Consider the following 23,100-nt stretch of genomic DNA (forward strand, 5'->3'; position numbering starts at 1 on the left):
GTAGTAGCTTTTTTTGCACTTTTGGAAGTGAGGTTATAAAGGTGGCTTAAGAAATCTGTCAGCGCTGATGAGAGAGAGGCTGTGTGCACTGAGCTGGGCTGGGCCTGATTCCATCACAGACGCCAGCGCAGGGGGACACTGTGCCCATGTGGCCCGTCAGCGGGCTGATGTCACATGACATCATTCTTTCCCAGGAAGGCCGGTTCTGACCACTTGCACGAAACCTTTATACTTTGGTTAAACTGATGTTTTGGTCTGGGTGCTCCAGTTTCCTCCCACAGTCCCAAAGCGCGCTGGTGGGTTAATTGGCTTCTGGGAAAGTTAGCCCTGGTGTGAGGGTGTGTGTCTGAGTCTGCCCTGTGATGGACTGGCATGGTATCCCGCCTTGCTCCTGTTGCTTGCTGGATTAGGCTCTGGCTCCTCCACACCCCTGTATTGGAAGAAGCAGTTAAAAAATGAATGCATGGATATAAGAAAGCAAATATTTTCTATGGCAGCGTTTCTCAAGGCCTGCATATTCAGTAACATTAATTCATTATCTGTTAGTCTTGTGGGAATTACAACCTTATGATAGGTTTTGCACAGGCAGCTTGTTTGGAATTGATACTCAAAGTGGTTAATTGAAAATTCTTTATCTTCAAATCATCCACTGAAAGCTACTTTACATTATAAAAACTCACTTGCACACTGTTACTTAAATTACATATCAAATGTGATTTTTTTCCATGTTTTTTTCCAAACATTTATAGATGAAAAACTTTACTGGTAACTGAGTGAGTGACAGTGCTCTAATTTCGGTAGAATAACAGATATTTCGTTTTATATTAAAAGGTTTTATGAAGTCACCAACTCTGGAGTTCTGTTATTACTGTTAATGTACTCTTGACTTGTAGACATAACACCCATGCATATGTTTTTTTTTTAATCAAGATTGTGGTTTTAAATCCTTAATTAGCAAGGTATGCCACGTTTCCTGATTAATATAGTGGCTGACAAAAGCATTGCACCTCAATTCTGAAACATCAATTTTAGTCTAATAAGATTATTAAAATGTACACATTCACCATTGATTCTTTCCAAGTTTAAGGCCACACGTCATCCACCAGTGAGGCCCAGCAACACCAGGGTGCCACACGACAATCTTCTGCCCCAGCAGCCTCACTGCACAGCAGATCAGGGGAGAAGTGAGAAACTGCTTCAGCAGCTGAATTAAGAGGGAGCTTTAGGGAGGTCAGATCATCCAGGGTCAGAGTGGAATTTAGCCAGGACACTGGGATTATACCTTACTCCTACCCACAGTGCCAACAGGGGCCTTTAATGACCCAGTAGTCAGGACACTACCTTAGCATCAGATCCAAAGGGCAGCACCTTCCACATCACAGTGTTCCTGGATATTGTTTTGACTTTTCGATTTTGGAAATTCAGGTCGAGGATGTAAAAGCAATACTTACTGGTCCACCAGTGAGCAGAAACCTGGTTTTGCTTGGAGGTCTCCCATCCCAGAACTGACAGGCCTGCAAGGTGGTAATACTGGTGTATTGACTCCATCTCTCTAGCAGTTGTAAAAGCAGGATTAGGATGAATTAGATACTTACATTATGTCCGAGCATGATCGGTACTTTGGTCAGTGACTGGATGTGTATGTGCACTCATGAGCTGTCAAATGCATCCCAGGATAAAAGAGAATGTTTCATTTCACTTATTGATTTTAAAATCGCGCACAAACTGCTCCCTGTCTGGCTTGTCAAAGTTATTTTTAGAAAGGAGAGCCCGGCCTTAAAGAGTGCAGCACCGGTCCTTTTGCGGTGGAAAACAGGCAGTGGCAGATGTCTGCATGATCATTTCGGTAACACACAACAGATGTCTTCATATTCTCAGACGCATTTAAAAGAAATGTACAAATGTTCGTGCGCTGATGGGGGTACAAAGCCACGCTGTGAGGAGACACATTTGATGAATTAGCCTGAAGTCAAGTGGGAGAGGAGAATGACACGTAGAGAGGAGAAGCAGGAGTACAGTCTGATCGCAGGCACAGAGGGAGCAGGAGGGATCGGGGATGATTATTCATGTCCTGCACTCTTTCTTAAGTGAAACTAAATCATGATTCATTACTTCCTCTTCACCCACTTTAATCTCCTTGTCACATTTCTTTAATACGAAATTACCACAGTGTTTGTCTATATCAGCGTGAGGCACTTCTGTTGAGCAGCTACAAGATGTGACAACTTGGCAAGGCAGTTTTCCAAGGATTGCCTGCATCGGGGGGGGGAACCACCCAAAAAAGTAATCCTGCTGAATGAATAGAACTACAGTACAGTAAAACACAAAAACAGCTTTTCACGGTTCAGTTGTGCAGAGTCCTGAGATGTCAAACAGAGATCGGCATGAGAACGTGACGGAAAGCGATGTATCACCACCATCGTCATCACTGTCCTGCAGATAAGATGTTAAACCCAACTACTTGGTTATTAAGGAGCCAGAGGCACTGTTGGTGGGAGTAGTGGTGCTAACCTGTGTGTTTTGCTCAGCAGAGTCTTTCAAGGTCAGTTACTGATGGTAGGTTCAAGATGTTTATTGGACAACCAAAAATGTAGTTCTTTTAAAGATGTTATGACCAGTCTTAGCCCTAAACTGTTGTGAATATGTCTTTCACCTCTTTCCCTTCCACTCTGGTCTGGCACAACCTGGCCTCCCTAAAGCTCTCCTTTAATTCAGCGGCTGCAGTACTTTCTCACTCCTGCCCTGATCTGGGGCTGCTGTGTTGACCAGGTGGGGCTGCAGTTCTGCCAGGGGTGAAATGGGTCCCTCCCAGAACTTTGGTATCATCAAGTGAAAACCACAATACAACTGCAAGGAATTTGCATTGATCATCTTGTTGTTATTGTTATTGACCAGATGGGAGGTCTTCTTTCTGTTCACTTGCTAGCTGTTGATCATTCATTTAAGGTGTTGTTCTGTACTGTCCACCTCCATGTAAATTAAGATTTCTCTTACAGAACAAAGTGTGGCAACATTGGTTGTTAGAATGAATGTCATGGCCTGTTCCATCTGACAGGTGGGACAGGGGTAGCCAGTAATGGTATTAAATTGTCTCCCCCTCCCTGGTTGCCACTGTGGTTCCAGCCATGTTCCACCTCCACTTGCCAGTGACTGGGGCCGCAGCCTCTGTGCAGGGGCTGGGTGACCAAGCCTTAATGCAGACGCTGGTGAAATCTGATCCATCCCAGCCTGACACTTTCACAAGCTAGGCCTCAACAAACTCGGAAATGACCTGCCCGTCTCCTGGCGGGATGTCTCTGTGGAGAGAGGTCAGGGCACAGCAACAGGGAGAAGAAGCCGCATCCCCATGGAATAAAAAACACTCCCACCAAGCTACCCTTACTGCCTTCAGCCCTTTCACTGTCACAACAATTCCCAAATATGCCCTCTTCCTATGTTGTTAAAGAAGACAGACAAAGCCGCCAGGTAGGACATAACACATCCCCTGAGCAGCTGGTTTAGCGTAAGCTGATACATCCCGAGAGTGCGCAGCAGGGCGCAGGTCTCCTGAGAGAGTCTGGGGCCCCAGCACACTGTTCGACCTGCCTGTACCGTTCGCAAACTGCGCCCAACAGAACTCTTTCGAAAAGGCGTCACAGAGAAAGACGAGGACTCCTGCTACTGCTACTACGGAACGTTTTTCCCGGTTCCGTTGACGGAGAGCCGTGAAAGGTTCTGGCTGCTGTGATATGGCCCTGTGTTGAGCTCCGCACACTGGTCTCCACATGCTTCAAGCCCGCTTCAAGTTTGCTCTCTGATTCCGTTGTCTTCTCCGGAGACCTAGTTGACATGCCTGTCCTCTGTGTCTACAGTGCTTACAGCCATGCAAGGAACTGTGGGAGTCCCGAAGAGATGTGTCCCACAAGCCCTGTGAGGTGAGTTCTGGAAGGCTCTCCGTCGGAGCGGGAGGCAGTGTCTTCTGCAGTTGAGAAATGGAATGATTGTGCTACACGTCTGCCAGCCATTAAAATCCCCCTGGTAGAGAGGAAAGCATGTCTACGAGAACAGATGCATTAAAGAAAGTGTTTTTTTTGTAGCTGCCCGTTAAAGGTCCTAAAAAGAAAGAGAAAAAAGAGCTCATGTCCAAACCCTTCGATTCGGAATTCCTTGACTCAGAGTTAGTGAGGTTCTAAATTATTGTACTCAAATTAGAGCTAAAGACAAACCATTAGTGAGGTCCTGAATTATTATACTTAAATAAAAGATCATGGCATTTCAGGAGCAATAATTCGACTCTTTTATCTTCTTGTTTGCAATATGTTTTTGTGTAAGTAGAAGAAAAAACCTCCTCCAGCTCCCTGATTGAAACCATTCCCCTGGTGCAGAGAATCCATTACCCTGACAAAACCGCTCAGGAACAGCGAGAATTTAATCCTTCTCGATTTACGCACAGTTTCCACTTTGCGACTGCAGCTTAACACAAGCAGAAACCGTAAGGAGCCTAGTTCAGCGATGACAAGAAAACGTTATCCTTCCCTTTACAAATGCCAGTGTACATTTAGACAGATCAAGCTCACCGTCTTTAATGAAACGAGGTCTTTTTTTTATCATTATAGTCTCGGCAGGATTGTACCTCCCTGATTGGAGGGAACAGAAGTATCGTTTCCTTGTTTTGCAGCAGTTAAGTTGTTGTCCTGATGCGTGTGAAATTATTGGCACTCATATCAATCACGAGACAGGCGATGATTTGTGCAGGTTTTGCTGGAGCACTGCTGGGAGGCCTGGGAATAAATGTCGTATTGACAGGCCCCTCGTGAAACGCTCGCCACCCCCTCTTCGGAAGCGAAACGGAGCCGATGGGAAGGGACGGGGGGGCGCGGAGGGGCGGGTTCGGGCAGAGGCAGGGCCCTGACGCTGTCCGCGCTGCGCTCTCCCCTGCAGAAGCACCACGAGTGTGTGACCAGCTCCGAGTTCCTCAGCTCCATCCGGGCGCGGAAGCAGGGGGACTGCCCCGCTCCCCAGAAGGCCTCGGGCTTCGCGGCGGCCTGCGTGGAGAGCTGCGCCGCGGACCGCGACTGCGCTGGGACCAGGAAGTGCTGTCCCAACGGCTGCGGGCACACCTGCCAGACTCCGGCCAACCTCTTTAAAGGCGAGGGGCATGTCCTCCGTCTGCCCTGGGTGGGAAGCTAACAGCCTTGGCTTGGGATTCCCAGCTCCAGTGCTGGATCCTTTTAGAACCCTAAGAATGTAGTGTTGCATTTGCTTGGGTTTTTTTCTTAACTTCCGGTTAGCGGCCTTTTCAATCCCAGCAGTTACAGATCTGCTTGGTGTGTCTATTTGTTTCAGGGTTCCTTCTTAGAAGGTCCTGGCAGGTTCGGTTTTTTTCCAAGTGGAGCTTCTTTCCTCTTGAACCCCCACGCAACGGGGCAGCTTCCAGAGGAAGGAGAGGTGCACTCGCCCTCCCAGGTGTCTCGGAATTTCCCCATTCAGAAATAACAGCATGTCTTTGCCGTTTGGCCAAACCCCTGTCCCACTCCGTCTTCCCTGGACCCTCCCGGGAGACCCCGCTGCTGAGAGTGACCCAAAGACAAGCCCCCACACCCCCCAGAAACTGCAGTCTCATCACTAGAACCCTGGTCCCCAGTCTGGGGTGTCCTTGTCCCCTCTGGTTCCCTGTCTCCGTATCCCATGACTTGGATACTTTCTTTCTTTTGTTTTTTCAAAGCTCAGTTTGAATCCTTTGGCCATAACGTGTACAGATGCCTCCCTTGACGTGCTTCTGCGTCATTCTGTGACGCAGACAGACCTGGGGTTCAAATATGTTGCTGTTCTTTACACGCATGAACCATTCGGGAATGTGTTTTGTTTGGGGTTTTTTTGGCGTTTTTGGTAAATTCGTGTTTTTTTGTTGTTGTTTTGTTTTGTGAAGGCGTCCCTTTGAAACCCAGGAAAGACATGTCGTTCTTGGAGGACGGAGCCGGGCTGGTGGAGGTCTCCTGGAAATCCCGATTCAATGTTTCTGTGGAGCCCGTGCTGCACATCCTGCAGAGACGGTGGAATTATGGGATACACCCCAGCGAAGATGAAGCCACGCCGTGGCAGACAGTCCTCATGGTAAAATCAAACAACAGTCGTTATGACTTGTGGTGGGTGGATAAAATCCGGCAATATTATTTGTAGAGGCCAATTTAGCAAACTGAGCAAATGCAAATTGAGCAGGTTTCGTTCATGTAAAGGTTTCCAAACACCAGTCCTCTTACAGTTGCAAGGTTCTCTGGTTTAATTACAAACCTAATATTCAATTACTTAATTGAGTCAATTACAATTACAAGTAAGTTACAGTACAAATAAGGCCAGAGTGGACATTTAGCCAGTGACTGAAGAAGACACACAGAAGCAACAAAAATCAGAGTCTTTGCAGGACCAGGTCTGGAAAGCCAGGTTCTGAATTAAGCGAGTGGAAATGTACTGTACGTTGCTAATAGAGTAAGAGAGGTGCTTTGGCTTGGTAAAGAAACTGTCTGTAAAAAACACAATATAAACGGACCAGTTTTCTCAAAAATGACATCGCAGGCCTGGGCTGACCTCGCAGGTTTCTGATCTCCGTAAGGCACCGATTTGCTCTTTACAGACAAAGCAAGCTGGACCCCTGCCTGGGCTCTGGAAACAGTCACAGACAGGCCTGTGTAATTGTAGCCGTCCGAGGCTTCACAGTCAATTACCTCAGCAACACAAGCACAGTAACCCGGCGTCCTGTCAGAGCATCCAGGAAGGAGGGCATCCCCCTCCCTTCAGAACCCAGGATCTGAGAATCTTCTTGCCAGTTCTGTTTCCAGATTCCAGTTAGGAAAAGAACAACCACTAAAGCTGCTGTCTAAAACAATAGAGGTGCTCAAAAACCTGACCCCGTACGGATCAGAGCACTCGGGACCATTCAGCTGCATGAAAGTGGGGATTCCTCCCTGGCTGCTGTCGCCCCCAGCGGAATTTATTCCATCCGTCTTCGGGGATGCAATCGTCCCGGATTTCATTAACCTGAAAGACGGGCTCTTCGGATGCTCTGCACATCGCGGACTGAGGGAGGTGTTCCTGGGGTTTCCGCACTGGGGTCTGCTCTTGCTCGGCAGCAGCGCCTCATCAGCCGGGCGGGAGAGGGCGTTTGCAGGCTGCGGTGGGTAACGGGCGATCGCTCTCTAACCTGCCTCCTCCTGTCCTTACCCCCCCCCCGACACCAGACCGTGGAGGACCGTGCGCTGCTCAGGGACCTGAGGCCGCACCGGTGGTACCAGTTCAGGGTGAGCGCGGTCAACGCCCACGGGACCCGCGGCTTCACCACGCCCAGCAAGCACTTCCTCTCCTCCCGAGGTGAGAGGGCGGGGCGGGGCGGGGCGGGCGTCTCACTGCGCATGCGGCTTCCCGGCTGGCGGTTTGATCCGATGGTGTTTTCTGGAATTATGTTGGAGAGCAGCGCTGGGGGATGCAGGCTTCCTCTGTGCCAGATCAGTATTCGATTTCCAACCTAAACCGTAAACCAGGAGGTCTGCAACCTTTCTGTCTGCAAACGTCTTGCAACACCTTAAGGCTGGTCCTTTATTGAATTTTGCGCACAAAAAATTAATTTATACAGACATCACGTATTCTCTTTTGCAGATTAATTTTACTTGAAACTGACTGAAATCTAAAAGCATGAATGAGCAGTGTTTTTCTGGGGGGTGGGGCGGTTGGGAGATAGTATTTGTACAGTATTTTCCAATAGAACCTTATGCCCGATCAGCAGATTTGTAGTGTAAAATACTGTGATACTCGCCCTAATCTGTAATTCCAATCTTCGTGTGATAACAAAAAATTAAAATATCCACATATTTTGCAATGTATGTTGCTTTTCTCACACTGTTTTAACAAGAACGGACAGTTTAGCACATGAAAGTCATCAGTAAGAGTACAGAATTAGTAAATGACCCGTTGACAGTTGTTCAGTACGTACAGTCAGCTAGAGTGGCTTAATTTCACATGCTCAACAAAAATGAAAGCAGCAAAGCAAGAGGGAGGTGGAATAAATTTAATGAATACATTTAATTTAATTTAAATCTAGCACTCTAATTAATACTAAAATACTAGTCATTAATACTAAAACACACTTACGACAAGCTTTCATTCTAAAGACGAGATGTCTGCCAAATCATTTCTGAAGAATTACCCACAACAACATTGCGAGACAAACTAAATCTCTATAAAAGTCTGCAGCAGAACCCAGAGAATTCTAGCGTTTCATCAAACTGCTGTGTTTAAGCACTGCTGGCACCAGTAATCGCCACATCTGCACAACCTCTGGAGCTTGAAGAGAAATTGTCCTTAACCTTTAATCAGATGTTAAACATATTTTGAGTGCCATGAAAGATTACAAACAAATACTTTCCATGTCTGTCCTCCATCTTCAGTAAAATAAAAATATTTGATTCTTGTTCGCTAGGCAGCTTTCTGCATTTTTGAAATGTGCTCATTTTTCTCATTACTGTAATAGCGCTGGGGGTTTTCTGTTGTACAGTGCGAACTAAATTGCCAACCTTTGCACAAGTATTCGTCCCCTTCCAGCGATGTCCCAATTGTGATGCTCCGGTTTGATTTAAATCTTGAATGCTCAAACTAAACACTTTCAGGGGTGAAAGACATTAGATTGGGGAAAACTATAGATAAAAAATAAAAACTAAAATATGCCGAGTGCATAAATATCCCTCCCCTTTTGCTATGACAATCCTGGTGATTCTATAATATTTCAGATTCTGATGTCATATAGGCGCCACGATGCAATGCTATCTAACTCAAACAGATCTCTCACAGGACTAACAAAGCTTTTTGCCGCCGAACTCTTCCCCCAATTTGCTACTGTGGAGTCAAAAACACTCACATCGATGCCAATTAGACTCAAGACCAAGCAATGCCCAAGTGCAGTGCAGCACAGGAAGTGAGGACAGAGGCCCAGATTGTGCTCCACCAGCCAGTGATCTTGGAGAAAAACCCTGGCCCAGGCCAAATACGAACTATAGAAAAATCACCCAGCGCTTCATTTTCTGTACTCCTCTCAGTGCTGTGTAATATGTTGTATTACAGAAAATCTGCTTTCAAAAACTCAAGCAGCGTGCCGGGCTTGTCTGCTGTTGACTCCGTGTGTAGTGTAGCTACAGAAATACCCGCAACACACAGCAGGCCCAGTGTCCTGTCTGGATGAAGTAAGCCGATTTTCTGTTTCAGTTGTGAGAAGAAAACATCAGCTTCGTGTGCGTCTGAAATTTCCTGCTTCTTGAGAGCATCTTTTTTAGAAAAGCAAAAAGTAGCAGCTTTGTCTGGGAGATAAGTGTACGTGTCAGCAGGTCCGCAGACAGGGAATGAGATTGTTTTAGGCAGGAAGAAGAAGGCAGAGATTAACTGCTTTTGCGATACGGCTCATATTTCTTTCCTAAGATTCTGCATTATCGACTCCAGGTTCAGAGTCGAATTCTCCCCAGCCTTTTCCCTCGCGTTACCCAGCGTTAGCGTCATGCTTGTCCGAGCGGCAGTGCCATCGTACGTGCTGGCTCACTTCTGTGACGCCGCAGGCGCAGGGCATACTGGAAGATGAACAGGAACAGCCGCGCGCGGTATCTGGAGTCAGGAGGGGGAGGACAGGAGCGATGGCGATGGGCATTAAAGCGCTGGTGAAAGAATTTTTCTCCATTAGTTTTGTGTGTCACTGAAACATCTTCGAATAATTAGATGTATTTATCAAACGGCGAAGTATTTTGGTGGATGAGGAATGCCGGGGTCAGGGTTCGCTTGGGGAAAGCCGCAGATGAAAGCGAACGGTGTGCTGATAAGGCAGGGAAGGAAAATCTAAGTGACAGCTGTCCCCCCCCCGTAACCGAAAGAAGCAAAACTCGATTTTTATTAAGCTCCCCTTGGATGAAACAGAAGCTTTGTTTTGGGGCTCTCCCATCTTGCGGTGGTGCTGTCTCTGTCGCGCTGTCGGTCATAAGAGAGCTGGGAGGCCGAAACACAACTCCTGTGGAAACAGCCTAGAGGCAAACTCCTGTTTCAGTTTCCCAATGGCTGCAAGCCTGTCTCTTCCAGCTGCAGTGTGCGGTGTGGGCAGCACTTCAGGAAAGCAATCTTCTCTTTCCTCTGATTGACGTGCTCTGGAGAGGGTGAATTTACTTGTCTCCTATCACCTAAGGTTATTTTCACCCCTCTCTCACCTAACTTCATAAGCTGGTGAAAAGCCTGTGCTGTTCAATATCAGTGAGGACCAGATGCTGAGTTGATAACTCATTATGAGGCTTTTGTGGGCTGGAGACCTGACAGTTTTGTAGTCTCAGCGTCTTGGCCTGTCTTTATAGACGTTTATTTTTATTACACATATTAAACACAAGACTCCTGCTCAATTTCAGTTTAAGCCCCTGGGGAATTTTGTGTCACATTTAAAAGCCACTCTAAAGCTCTTAAATGAACTTTCTTCTGTGCAATGACTCCGATAAGTTTTTTTTGCTTTTTTGTCACCATGAAATGTCACTTTTCCCTCTCTGGATCCTCACTCCCACAAGCACTGGGGATCAATTAGTGACTGTGAAAAAGGCTTCCAGCCCTCCAGGGTCACAGGGGTCTCCTGGTTTTCTTTTTACCTGACCTCTTAATTATTTAATTGCCTTAATAATGTTCTTAATTGGGGCAATTCATCACATTTCTCAGGTCTGAAGGAGGTCATTATTCAGGGAGACCTGGCAAAAATGCCAGAATGTGGCTCTTTGAGTCCTAGAGTGGAGCATCAGTGGTCCAAATAGCGGAGTGTGTCTGAGCCACGGAGGCCAGCCAAAGCTGACCCTTCAGTGGACACTCAGTGTCAGCCGCTGCTGTGTGCCTTAGGGATTCACAGATTTCACTGTGAGAGTCCAGTTGCAGGGAGAGGAGAGCTGATCAGAGATGCAGGAACCGTGTGCTGGCCCTGCTCCATGGCCGGTCATCTGGACTCTAACCTTTAATAAGCAACAAGTCAGACAAATAGGAGCCACACTCTTACACCCTGCCAATGCCTGACCGGACTATGATGGATGACAGAAACATCCATCCTTTTGCAGTGGGAGATTCAGGCAGCATTGCTCACATCACGGATCTGTCATTGCCTGTAGGAGTACCAGAGGCAGCTTAGCCCTAATGCCTTTCGCATGCTGGCTGTTCCAAATAAATCCTTCTTTACACAGTAAGTTGGGTAGAAAGTTGAAAGCTGTGAAGTTTAAATGAAGGATCTGAAGAGCAGACGTGCAGCTGAGAAATGAAGGGGAGCAGGAGGGCTGCTAGAAACAGTTTTTTTCTCTGTCCCCCTCTCTTATGCCTCAGGGCAATTTAAAATCAGCCCTTCTGAACCCCCACTCCTGCTCCTTCTTCACTGCAGCCTGTTCCCACTCACATTCCTGCTCTCCTTCGATGCTTTTCCATGGGTTATGGTCTCCGGGATTCTCCAGAACTGGTCATGGTTTCCACTGTACAAAACCGGAATAATCAGATAAAACTGAGATGATAAGGAACAAGTAAAGGTTTATTCCAGCTGAAAAGAGAAGGAAAAAAAACACAAGGCTTCGGCCGTGGAGCCTTCAGGTGTAAGCTCCAAAGAAGGGACGAAACGTTGTGTTTTCTTTCTTCTCTCTACAGCTGAAATAAACCTTTACTTGTTCCTTTGCAGCCTACGCATGCTGACACAGCCACACACCTGAACTGAGATAATGTATACTATAGTCTACCATACTATAACACCTAAAGTGCTTGTCAGTAAAATAAAAATCTCTCCTGCTTAGTTCTTCTGTCTGTCTGTGAATCCATCTCTCTTTCTGCGTCTCTAAAGTTGACTAAGAATTTCTCCCCTGCAGATGCCGGGCATTGACAGCTGTCGCGAGCTGTCGCCCTGCTGCGGAAATGTCTCTGAATCCAGGATTCAGACTGCAGTGCCATCTTTCCTTGGCAGAAAGGCGGTGCTGTGAGGAATCAAAGTGTGTTCAGTAGCTGTTGTCCTAGAAAACCACTTCTAAGGCAGGCGTCAGGCAGTTCATCAGCTGGATCTTCAGGCTGGATTGAACTGAGCTCATGACTGGTTGGAATTTGAACACGGTCTGCAGGCCCACTGATGTGCAGCCGTAGAGGTCGCCCCACGCCCGCAGTTAACTATCTGACACGGTGCCTTGCAGATCCCATCCCTCCTGAGCCTCCGAGGAATATCAGGAGCGGGAATGTCACGGCGAGAGCCGACGGGCGGGTGAATGTGGTTCTGCGCTGGGACGCCCCGAGAGAGGAGGACCTGGCCATCCGTCACTACAGGGTTTCTTGGGGTCCCCAGGAGCCCAGCACGGCGGGGCAGGAAGACAAGATGGAGAGCTCGAGAGTCACCGAAGGGGTACGCTCCCCCTGCCCCTACTCGATAGCTCATGTTACACAGCGGGCACCGGCCTTGTGTCCTGCAAGCACTTGGAAAGTGAAGAGATAGCACCCTTGTGTGGTCCTACCATAAGCGTCATGCTGGGGTCCACCTTTCCAATGCCCAGCCCCTGAAAATGCTTTAAAAAATCCAGTTTTGGACGCAAAATAAACTCGTGTCCAGAGACCGCTGGGGGTTGGCCTTTGTGAGGGTCAGCTGAGCGGCTTTTGCTGTCAGGGGAGAAACCGACTCAAGCGTGTCACACGGCAATGAAACTGCTGGCCAGACAGCCACCGCCCTGCTAGGTGCTCTCTGTCCTGTATCGTACCCGTGGAAGATGCTTCTCTGTGAGATGCATCTTAATCTGATACGCGTTCCTCTCCGCTGGATGATACACGCTGGGCGAGAGCACAGGAGGCAGCGAGATCAGGACACCGTCAGGGGTCTGCAGTGTGTCATGGTAGCTATGAACGGCCAGTCTGTGACTTGTTTAAAGTCCCATCAACTTTAGTGTAACTGTAGTGCGAGGTCAGGGTCTCAGGTGTTATTAATGGAGAAGCGGGCAGTGGCTGTACCTTGTTATAATCTCTTAACCTTTCTTCCCTTTGATTGAGGTGGCAGTCGAGTCTTCCGCTCTAGCGCGGGGAAGAATTTTTACGAGAGTTCCCACCCCTTCGCACACATGTGGCCCTCGGGCAGCTGTGGAGCTCGTTGAGCTCAGCGTGGGCCCGTGTCAGCGCAAATAAAACACACCGTCACAGATGAAACAACGCCTTGACATCTAAATCCTGGTCAGGGCTCGCATTGACATCGCGCTGTTTTGTCTACGCTGTATCGGCGTGCTTTTCAAAGCATGGCGAGACGAGAAAGGGGAAACACGCTGTACGTTGATGCAGAAGGGCAGGAGCCGGCAAAGGGACTGTGATCCGTTTGCACACGCGTGTACTCGGGAATGAAGTATTTTGGCTAGCTGTGCTTTGAGGGTAATCCTGATTTACAATAACCAGAAATGATAGCTGACATCCCTTCTTCTAACAGATGAAATGCAAGTAGACGGGAAGGTTACATGCCTTTATTTAAAGAGCATACCAGACGTATGGTCTGAAACCTTCGTGAACTGAACGACTGATGTAGACTGTGTTCTGAAAAACAGAGGAAAATGCAGATTGTTCCTGCACATTATTTTGTTAACCCTCTCCTCCTGTAATAACATATTTCATCACGATTTCTCAAAAGTTAAAAACAATGGATTTGCTTAAACAGAATCAGGTGATACATTTCACATTACTGTCCATTTATGAAATGGCAGCTAAATTGTTTTTTTTTTCTTTAAAGAGGACCTACTCATTTAAAATCTGAATAAGGTCCGTTATTCTCTGTGTTACAGGACTGAGATGAATATGTTGATCACATTTGGTTCCAATAAAAGAACTTCGTGCAGCCCATGTGAGCACTCTTTTTATGGCTCGGCACCTGGCTATAAATCCTCTTCGGTGTCTTATGTGTGTGTTTAACAGCTGAGATTACTGATGTGTTTGTCTCATGGGTTTCATTGCAGGTCACTCCAGAAATTGAACTTGAAGGGCTACAGCCAAGCACTTCATACCTGGTGCAGGTGCAAGCCATAGCCTACTGGGTACAGAAGCGCCTGAAGAGTGTCAGGTCCCAGTTTGTCTTCACCACACCTGCTGCAGGTACAGTACCCCTCTCTCTGAGACACAGCCCGAGGGTCTCCCCACACCCGCACCCCTCTCTCTGAGACACAGCCCGAGGGTCTCCCCACACCCGCACCCCTCTCTCTGAGACGCAGCCCGAGGGTCTCCCCACACCCGCACCCCTCTCTCTGAGACGCAGCCCGAGGGTCTCCCCACACCCGCACCCCTCTCTCTGAGACGCAGCCCGAGGGTCTCCCCACACCCGCACCCCTCTCTCTGAGACGCAGCCCGAGGGTCTCCCCACACCCGCACCCCTCTCTCTGAGACGCAGCCCGAGGGTCTCCCCACACCCGCACCCCTCTCTCTGAGACGCAGCCCGAGGGTCTCCCCACACCCGCACCCCTCTCTCTGAGACGCAGCCCGAGGGTCTCCCCACACCCGCACCCCTCTCTCTGAGACGCAGCCCGAGGGTCTCCCCACACCCGCACCCCTCTCTCTGAGACGCAGCCCGAGGGTCTCCCCACACCCGCACCCCTCTCTCTGAGACGCAGCCCGAGGGTCTCCCCACACCCGCACCCCTCTCTCTGAGACGCAGCCCGAGGGTCTCCCCACACCCGCACCCCTCTCTCTGAGACGCAGCCCGAGGGTCTCCCCACACCCGCACCCCTCTCTCTGAGACGCAGCCCGAGGGTCTCCCCACACCCGCACCCCTCTCTCTGAGACGCAGCCCGAGGGTCTCCCCACACCCGCACCCCTCTCTCTGAGACGCAGCCCGAGGGTCTCCCCACACCCGCACCCCTCTCTCTGAGACGCAGCCCGAGGGTCTCCCCACACCCGCACCCCTCTCTCTGAGACGCAGCCCGAGGGTCTCCCCACACCCGCACCCCTCTCTCTGAGACGCAGCCCGAGGGTCTCCCCACACCCGCACCCCTCTCTCTGAGACGCAGCCCGAGGGTCTCCCCACACCCGCACCCCTCTCTCTGAGACGCAGCCCGAGGGTCTCCCCACACCCGCACCCCTCTCTCTGAGACGCAGCCCGAGGGTCTCCCCACACCTGCACCCCTCTCTCTGAGACGCAGCCCGAGGGTCTCCCCACACCTGCACCCCTCTCTCTGAGACACAGCCTGAGGGTCTCCCCACACCTGCCGCAGGTACAGTAGTTTGGCAAGCCCGATCCGCCCTTGTCATTTACTACATGGGTGACAGATAGTCCAGGCAAGACTCCGAAAGGAAATTTCATTCAGCTTCCCTCAAGTGTGCAGACTCAGCAGCTGTGATTGCTTGTCAATTCCTGAATGATGGTAGCATTTTAATCTGCTTAGAAACGCTTGCACTGCCTTCCTTGGGTTTCTTCCAGGCGAGGGGTTTTCATCTTCTCTGTCTGCATCAGAGAGCGGTAAATATTATTCTGTTGTAGATTCCACAGAATCTGCTATTATGCTCCCAAGGTGTGTCTGGGAGAGACTGGCACATCTGTCCAAGTGGTACGTGATACAGATGTTCATGCAGGAAGGTGATGGTCATGCAACACAGCCATGGCAGTACAGTAAGAAAGCCAGCACGTCAGAGGGAGGTACCGTATACAGCCCATCCTGCTCTTTTGTTGTATTGATCATCAGAGCATCAGCTTTTACAGTATGACTGGGCTGTTTGTTCCATGTGCTCACAACCCTCTGTGTAAAGAAGTTCCTTCCACTTTTGACTCCTCCGTGCACACACCCTTAGTTTGTGAAAATCTCCTGCACATATATGTTTCTTTAAACTTCTAAGAAGTTTTTATAAGCAATCTTTTCTTCGAAGAGCTCTGTATATTGCTAGATTTTGCCCCACCTCAGGACTGGACACCTCCAGAGCCAGGGCATTTCCATTGTACATCTGAAAGGAATCGGCCTGTTTTCGGGAGCGAGTGCCTGTGTTGTATCTGCGCCTCGGATCAGTCTGATCTCCATGAGGTTTAAACGCAGGTCGCAGAGGGGGACCTCAGGGGACGTCCCATTACTTTCTCCTCTGCGTTTGTAGTTAACCTTTCGTCTGTAATTTGCCCTGAGCTGAGCCTGGAATATCATTCACGGGGCTAAAGAGAGAAGTGATTTCTTTCTTTTTTTGTTGTTGTTGTTGTTGTTTTTGTTTCTGGTTTTAATTAGAGTGCAAATCCCCAGCTAATTTAGCCAAACCGATTCCAGACACACAGCCCAGCACGATGGGGGCTGCACAGCTAGTCTCACTCACTTGAGTAATTATCAACGCGACAAACTTTTCCCCTTTTTCTATTTCTAATGAACACGTTCTTTTTTTAAATAAAATTGCAAGCCAGCAGATTTTATATCTGATTTTTTTAAATCTCTGTTTTCCTCTTTATTAGTACTTTTTTTTTTTCCTAAAGACCATTTCCAAACATTGTAAGCCCTGGCAGTATTGGAACTGTTCGTAAACATGTTGTTTTTTAAAGTGTTATCTGAAAAAAATAATTCCACTGCTAAAACATAGGACCCAAGAGGCACAGCCTCAGGTGAAGGATTGTGAAATTGCTTAATTGTATTATGGGGAAAACGTAGTGAGGGAGAACTGTGCAGCCCAAAGTGGAATTTAGCCACCCCTGCTCTTATAAACAGCCTTGGGATCTTTAATGACCCAGTAGTCAGAACCTCTGTTCACTGCCTCACCTGAAGGACAGCTCTCCCATTGCATGGTGGTCCTAGGCATTCCTCTGACCCAGAGGAAAGAGCACCACCTGCTGGTCTACCAACACCACCTACAGTAGCGACCTGCTTGGTGGTCCCCAGCCCTGGGTCTGGGGGAACGCTGCCTCTTGTGGTTATTCAAATTGGTCGAGCTCGGTTTTCCATCTGCTGCTTATTTTTGAATCTGCTTTCAATGCCTAAAACGTTGAATGGGATTTGTAATGGCTATCGACCCGGTACCAACTGGCAAGATCCAGAGCTCTGGTAGGCAGCGATTTTCAGCCCAGCCAGCGTGACAAACCAGCAGACACTGTGGTTCCCCAGGAGGGAGGTTTGGACTCACTGCCCTAGAGGTCAGCCATCCCAGTACTGGTCCAGCATAGCCCTGCGTAGCTTCCAGCTACAACAGGGGTCTCAAACACCAGTCCTGCAAGGTCAGGTGTCTCCTGGAGGCTGTTCTCAGTTTATCATCTAATCACTTAATTTGCAGCGTAATTTGAAATACTTCTAATCAGACTCAGGGGTGATTTATAAGTAACTTGATCTTTAATGAAGTGACCGTCTTGTGTAATCAACTGTAGACCTTGGAAAAATCCTATACATGTCTAACTTAGAAAATAATTGGAATAATTAGGCCCCTTGTTTAATTGACTGTGCAGGTTAAACCAAAAGCTACAGGGCCCACCAGGTGAGGAGCTTGAGACGTCTGGATGACAAAGTGGCAGGATTGCTGCTGAAACACAAAAACACACTTATTCCTGCGATTCTGAGTGACAGTTTACAGCACAGGGTTTTTTTTCTTTTTGTTGCAAGTATCTTTAAAAAAAAAACATTTCATTCATAAGGCACTCCTTTCTTTTTTAGGAAATGGAAAAAAGGTACTGTAGCTACAGCATTAGTGTTGCCAATTTAAAAATAACCTCAGCTTTAGCCTGCTGAGCTCCTGAGTGGAACGCAAATATCAGGACCTCTGCCACCGGCGCGTATTTTAAGCTTCAGTTAAAACTAGACAGAAGAAGGTCAAAGCCACGATTCCATTCTGTGTCTAATATTTGAAAAATATATGAACAGCTGTGCTAAATTTAAAACATGAGCACTGTAGGTGAGCTTTCCTTGTTTTGTTTTTTTAATAGTGAATGAAAGGCATTATTAAATGCTTCTGCTCCACAGAAGAAGAAATAGGATTTTAGGAAATACAGCAGGGTTGGTGTTCTCTGGCATCCAGTGCTGGGTCTCAGTGCACACTGTGGTAACAATGATCTCGGTTTCCTCTCTGTGTCAGCCATTTAATTATTCCAGTTACTCTAACTTTCCAGAAGTCGGCACACTATTAATTGTTGCCTATAAAACAGCTCTTTTCTCTGGGTTTGTCCAGCAGCAGACACCGCTGGCAGTCCAGCCCAGGGTGGGCCAGCGGTGGAAGTCTCCAACGAGCTGCCCAGCTCTCACACCGTGCCAGGCGTCCTGAGGCTAGAGACGGCCGCCCCACACTACCACAACAACCAGCTGCAGGTCAAGGTCTTCTGGAAGACGTCCCACGAAGGCAAGAGACGTCCCTTGCTCAGCCAACACATTCAGTGACACAACACTCCAAGAAGACGGCATTGTGTTCAAAATGTGCATAATTATCGGGATGCATGCTAACTCATTTTCTCAGACATACTTTTGCCTTGTTACACAAAGGCTTTGCACATTGCCTTGACCGTTTGCCTGTTCAAAACAGAGGCTTTAATTACTGGCACAAGAGCAGTGCTGAACCAGACATTTTTAGATAATTCAGCACGTGTTTGTAAAATAAAAAAGCCAGATTTGCAATTTCCAAAAAAACTGCTTTGGAGACACCATGGCAGCAGAGAAAAAGTGTATTCCAGAAACCACAGAACACCATAAATAAAGAGCACTGATTTACTGTTATCTCTCTCAGAAAAAAAACTAGGAGGACAGATTTAATAATATCAGCATGGCCCATAAATTAAAAGCAGATGTTTCTGAAAGGGATCTGTATAGCTTAGACAACCTGGAACTCAGTAGGAGATGTATTTTGTGAAAGATGTAATGTTAGTTGGATACAGAATAAGGGAGGGAAAAGCACTCCAGCCTTTTTTACAACTGTGTTTTGGTGCCGACAATACTGGGGAGATGTTTTGGGAAAGTTTCTCTGTTAAATATGTCAACAAAATAAACAGAGGTGTGAACATCACAGCCCTGCGCCTGCAGCCCCCCTCCGGAGCTGCTGTCCAGGCTGCGGAGAGAAAAGGCAGATGATTGTGTCATGTTTCTCAGACCACTAACTTTGATTCTGGTTGATTTTCCAGTCATGGGAGGGGAAGCGTGTGACAAACGCATTGCTCAATCCCGGGCCTGTGGTATTTTCTTCACCCGCCTCCTGTGCTGTAGTAACTTTAAGATTTTCTTTCCCTTCTCTTTATGAAGAAAGTCTGAAAGATTCCGGTACATATCTCCTGACGTGGTACCCGGAGCTGTGTGCTAAAAACATGACGAAGACCGCGAGGAGGGCCACCGTGCAGGTTGGTGGCCGTCTGCGCTGGTCTCTGCCGCGCAGCTCGCTGTTGCAGCTTTTAAACGTGCCCCCCTTCACGAAAGCCTTCCGGCAGTGGGCCCTTCAGGGTTTCATCAGGCCCAGACAGGGCTCAGCCACAGAAGCACAGAGCTCATTTCTTATGACACCTGAAGAAGGCTCCACGGCCGAAACGTTGTGTTCTCTTTCTTCTTTTTTTCAGCATGGAATAAACCTATTGCTTGCTCATTTCTTATGTTTACCATACAGTGCAGTTTTACATACCAAACTCGGGTAATAAGAATGCAACATTAAATATGTCCCTTGCTCCCTTTGATCTTAAGTAAAAAGACTTTAATATCACTGTTCTGCAATATCTAAGGAAAGAGTTTTCCTGCACTGGGTAAGGCAGGGAGTTTGATTTAAAAGAGCCTAGTGGTGCAATGATTACTTGTAACACTTTTTAAAAACCTGTCAGGGGAAAAAAAAAAAGCTCTGAACTAAGTGAGATTTCTGATTAATAATCTGCTGCATGCTGACTTGATCTAAAATGAGATCATTGCAATTGAAATTGTCGGAAGACTCCTGGATTTTTTTTAAATAGATTTAAAACGTCACTTAAGAGTTGCAGAAGGGCACTATTCGGAGCAAAGCTGGTCTGGAGATTCATTTGATTAACACAGAACTGTAAACGAGCTAATGAAGATGTGAGGGAGAACGTACCGACTGTCAAGACTGAGTGAAGGTGTTTCACACGACGGCAAGTTCAAGCTCTTTTTCTCTGGCCCTACTGCAGGGAACACACTTCGTTATCACCGGCCTGATGTTTGCCTGCAAGTACAGGGTGGCTGTGAAGTCCGTGTCCGCAGCAGGCCAGGGGTCAGAGGTCACGACCTCTGTCGCTACCCCGCAGTGCTCTCCGGTGAGAGGGAAGGGGCCGAAAGCTCTGCCCTGTGCGAGGGGAGGTAAGAAAACTTACGCTGGAAAAACAGAGGAGTGTGAAAAGTGAACTCTTCCAGCTGCGCCGCAGTTCTCGCCTTTCAATGTTTTGCCCTTTTGAAATGTGTCGGTTTTTGTAGCTCTGCTTTAGCTCGTGTTAAGCGGATAGGTGATGATTTAGCAAAGGTTAAAGTTCCCGGGACAACTCCTTTAAATAAACCAGAACTCCCCAGACTGCAGTGCGACAGCGCTGTTGACAACATCCTTTCTGTCAGAACAATTTCATCTCAGGCAGGGAATTCATTTTCTTGAAAGCAGACGTGTGTGTGTGTGTGTGTGTTTTTTGTTCCTGCTCACATGTCGTTGAAAGCTGCCGGCGAGCAGGAGTTGTACTAACTTCACGCGGAGAAGTCATTGCCAGCGCTCAAGAAGGCGTCTCTGCGTATCCCCGTCTTTCTAGCGAGGCCGGAGCGCCCCCCGCTGGCCAGGAAAGTCGCGGTGAGGCCGGAGAAGCTGACGGCCGCCTTCCGGTCGGTGAATGGCTCGGTGCTGGCCGAGTTTCGCTGGCGGGTCGCCCCTGCTGCTCCAGCGCCGGGCTCGCTGGCTGGGTTTCAGCTGTCCTGGGTGCAGATCTCCAGCAACAGCAGCAGCGTGAGCGCCGACACAGCCGTCTACCAGAGCCGGCTCCTTTCCCCGGTCAGTCCCACCAACCTCTGCGTTTTTTTTTTCAATTTATTTATTTATGCATAACAGAATAACAAAAATTACAATACAAACAAGAGTACATATAACAGTTCAAGACAAAAAAAAGATCGTCAGGGGTACATATTACTACAAAAACTCAAGTTATTAAAAAAGATTAAACAAATTAAATAAAAATAATGTCCGCACCGCTTTCATGTTTTTGCACTTCGAAATAGTCTGCAAACACCCCCTTACATCCATTTTAAAAAGCTCAAACAAACCACCAACCTCTGGTGGCTGCGGGCGCGGTTGTGCCGGATCGCGCGTCGGCCGGCAGGCGGCGTGATTCCCCTCTGCTGGACGATGCCGACAGCTGCCTGTTCCCGTTGTGCTCCCTGCAGGACCAGCCCTCCCTGACCGTGGGCGATCTCCAGCCGGCCAGCCTGTACGAGGTGCGGGTCCGTGCTTTGAGCCCCTCGGGCAGGGGCCCGGCCACAGTGAAGACTTTCCACACTCCGCCGGCCAGCGGGGCGCTATGAGGTGAGTCGGTCTCTCCCGTGTGAACTGTATGTCTTCAAGTTTGCTTTTTTTTATTTCACCGACAGCTTCTTGATTTTAATTAACAACAATAATCATCCTTACACTTAACAGAGAGCTTTTCTGGACACTCCTCTCCAAGCGCTTAACCGGCAGTGGTGACTCAGATGTTGCTTTACAGTTAACGCCTGCTTAACTGGATTGGTTGACCTATGAAAAAAAGACTAGGTCCACGACGCTTCGACTGAATAACTGATAATATGAGAGCTGTCCTACAGTACAGGGATTGTGTTCAAGCCATCTGTGATTATTAAATACCACTCCGCCAGGAGGGGGCAGTATCGGCTCTGCACGATGGAGGCAAGGTACGGCTACATTGTGACTCTGGCCTTGCACGGAGAAAACTGAAGACGGGATGGTCCCACAGTGACCCCTAGCGGCCTCGCCGTGGAAGTGTTCAGCACTGCAGACCTAAAACGAGCTTAACATTTCATTTTGTTTTCTAAACTTTAGGCACAATTTACAAGCATCTCCGTCTTTGGCCTGCTTTTCAACCACTGTGTGTCGAAGTGCTGCCTACAGCTTCCAAGAAGACAGACGAACAAAATATTAAACTTCTATTTCAGTCTGGACAGTAACCTGCTATCGATTTTATAAGCGTCAACAGTGCATTTTGTTGTTATATAAATTATAACGGTACTTGGAATCTTTGTTGTTTTTTTGGAATGTGCTCATAGAAATTTTAGTTTTTAATAAAGCATTGAATAAAAAGTCTTTACAATTTATAAAACCATGTATATGTACAGTATATAATTTGTATTAGCACTGATTTTGATAATGATCTTAAATATTGTTACATTGTATTTTACTTTTGCTTGTATTTCAATACTTTGTCTCTTTCAAATGTTCAGATATGTGTTTGTGAGATTCTGAAGAACAAGAAATGTTTCTATACAGATACAACTGTTTCTTTTTGAATATAGTCCTCTATATATATCTTAGCAGATGAAGAAGCTGTTTTTGCCATAACTTATTTTAAAATTCCAAACAGTATTGTGAACTTTTATATTTAACATCTGAAATACAGAATATATAAAATTGCTTTTGAAGAAAAGTCTTTCCAAGTTTATTTATTCATTTATTTTTTTAGAAAATTCATATAGAGTACATTTGTCTCAGAGCACGAAAGTAATACAGAAATTGCTGTTATTCTGTATGAGTGCATTTCTAGTCATGCTAGCCTTGTGTTATCACACAGTTGAAAAACTCACCAGAGAAAGTAATTGAACAGGAGTGATTGCAATGTGCTGCTGGCTGCCTTCAAACTGCTTATGTCCTTCCTCACTGACATACAAGAATTATACTACATTCCAGCAGGCAGACCTTTGTGAAGAGCCAGCATTTATTTCACTGTAGAAACCTTCCAAACTACAAACATGGATGCACCTCACTGGAGCAGAAAAGCAGATTTGTTTCATCTTTTTTCTCAGAGAGACTTGTTTGTTTGATTGTCTCTTGTTATTCTACCAAGTCAGCAAAAGTATTTCTTTTTATTTGCGGTGCTCCTGGGTTAGTGTGTTTATATTATATTTGCCTTTTGTAAATATTGTACCTGTTGTCATGTATAGAACTGTACATCAATACCAGAAATACAAAATAAAATAAACAAATCTA

General features: G+C 47.3%; 1 protein-coding gene across 2 annotated transcripts in view; it reads left to right on the top strand.

Annotated features, from left to right (window-relative positions):
* anos1b (anosmin 1b) overlaps positions 1-23,100 on the top strand; it is a 46,069-nt gene extending 22,969 nt beyond the window's left edge. The window contains exons 3-14 of one of the 2 annotated variants that reach the window (XM_088620944.1): positions 3,852-3,914; positions 4,921-5,128; positions 5,909-6,093; positions 7,215-7,344; positions 12,186-12,391; positions 13,971-14,106; positions 18,124-18,291; positions 19,182-19,276; positions 20,063-20,231; positions 20,666-20,901; positions 21,291-21,429; positions 21,940-23,100. In XM_088620944.1, coding sequence (XP_088477070.1) covers positions 3,852-3,914; positions 4,921-5,128; positions 5,909-6,093; positions 7,215-7,344; positions 12,186-12,391; positions 13,971-14,106; positions 18,124-18,291; positions 19,182-19,276; positions 20,063-20,231; positions 20,666-20,901; positions 21,291-21,428 — 1,734 coding nt within the window. In that variant the 3' untranslated portion in view covers position 21,429; positions 21,940-23,100. The remainder of the gene's footprint in view (positions 1-3,851; positions 3,915-4,920; positions 5,129-5,908; positions 6,094-7,214; positions 7,345-12,185; positions 12,392-13,970; positions 14,107-18,123; positions 18,292-19,181; positions 19,277-20,062; positions 20,232-20,665; positions 20,902-21,290; positions 21,430-21,939) is intronic. The other variant, XM_088620953.1, reaches the window with a different exon arrangement.

The sequence above is a fragment of the Lepisosteus platostomus genome, chromosome 2 (genome assembly GCF_059453375.1).
Source record: "Lepisosteus platostomus isolate fLepPlt1 chromosome 2, fLepPlt1.hap1, whole genome shotgun sequence".
NCBI classification, from domain to species: Eukaryota; Metazoa; Chordata; class Actinopteri; order Semionotiformes; family Lepisosteidae; genus Lepisosteus; species Lepisosteus platostomus.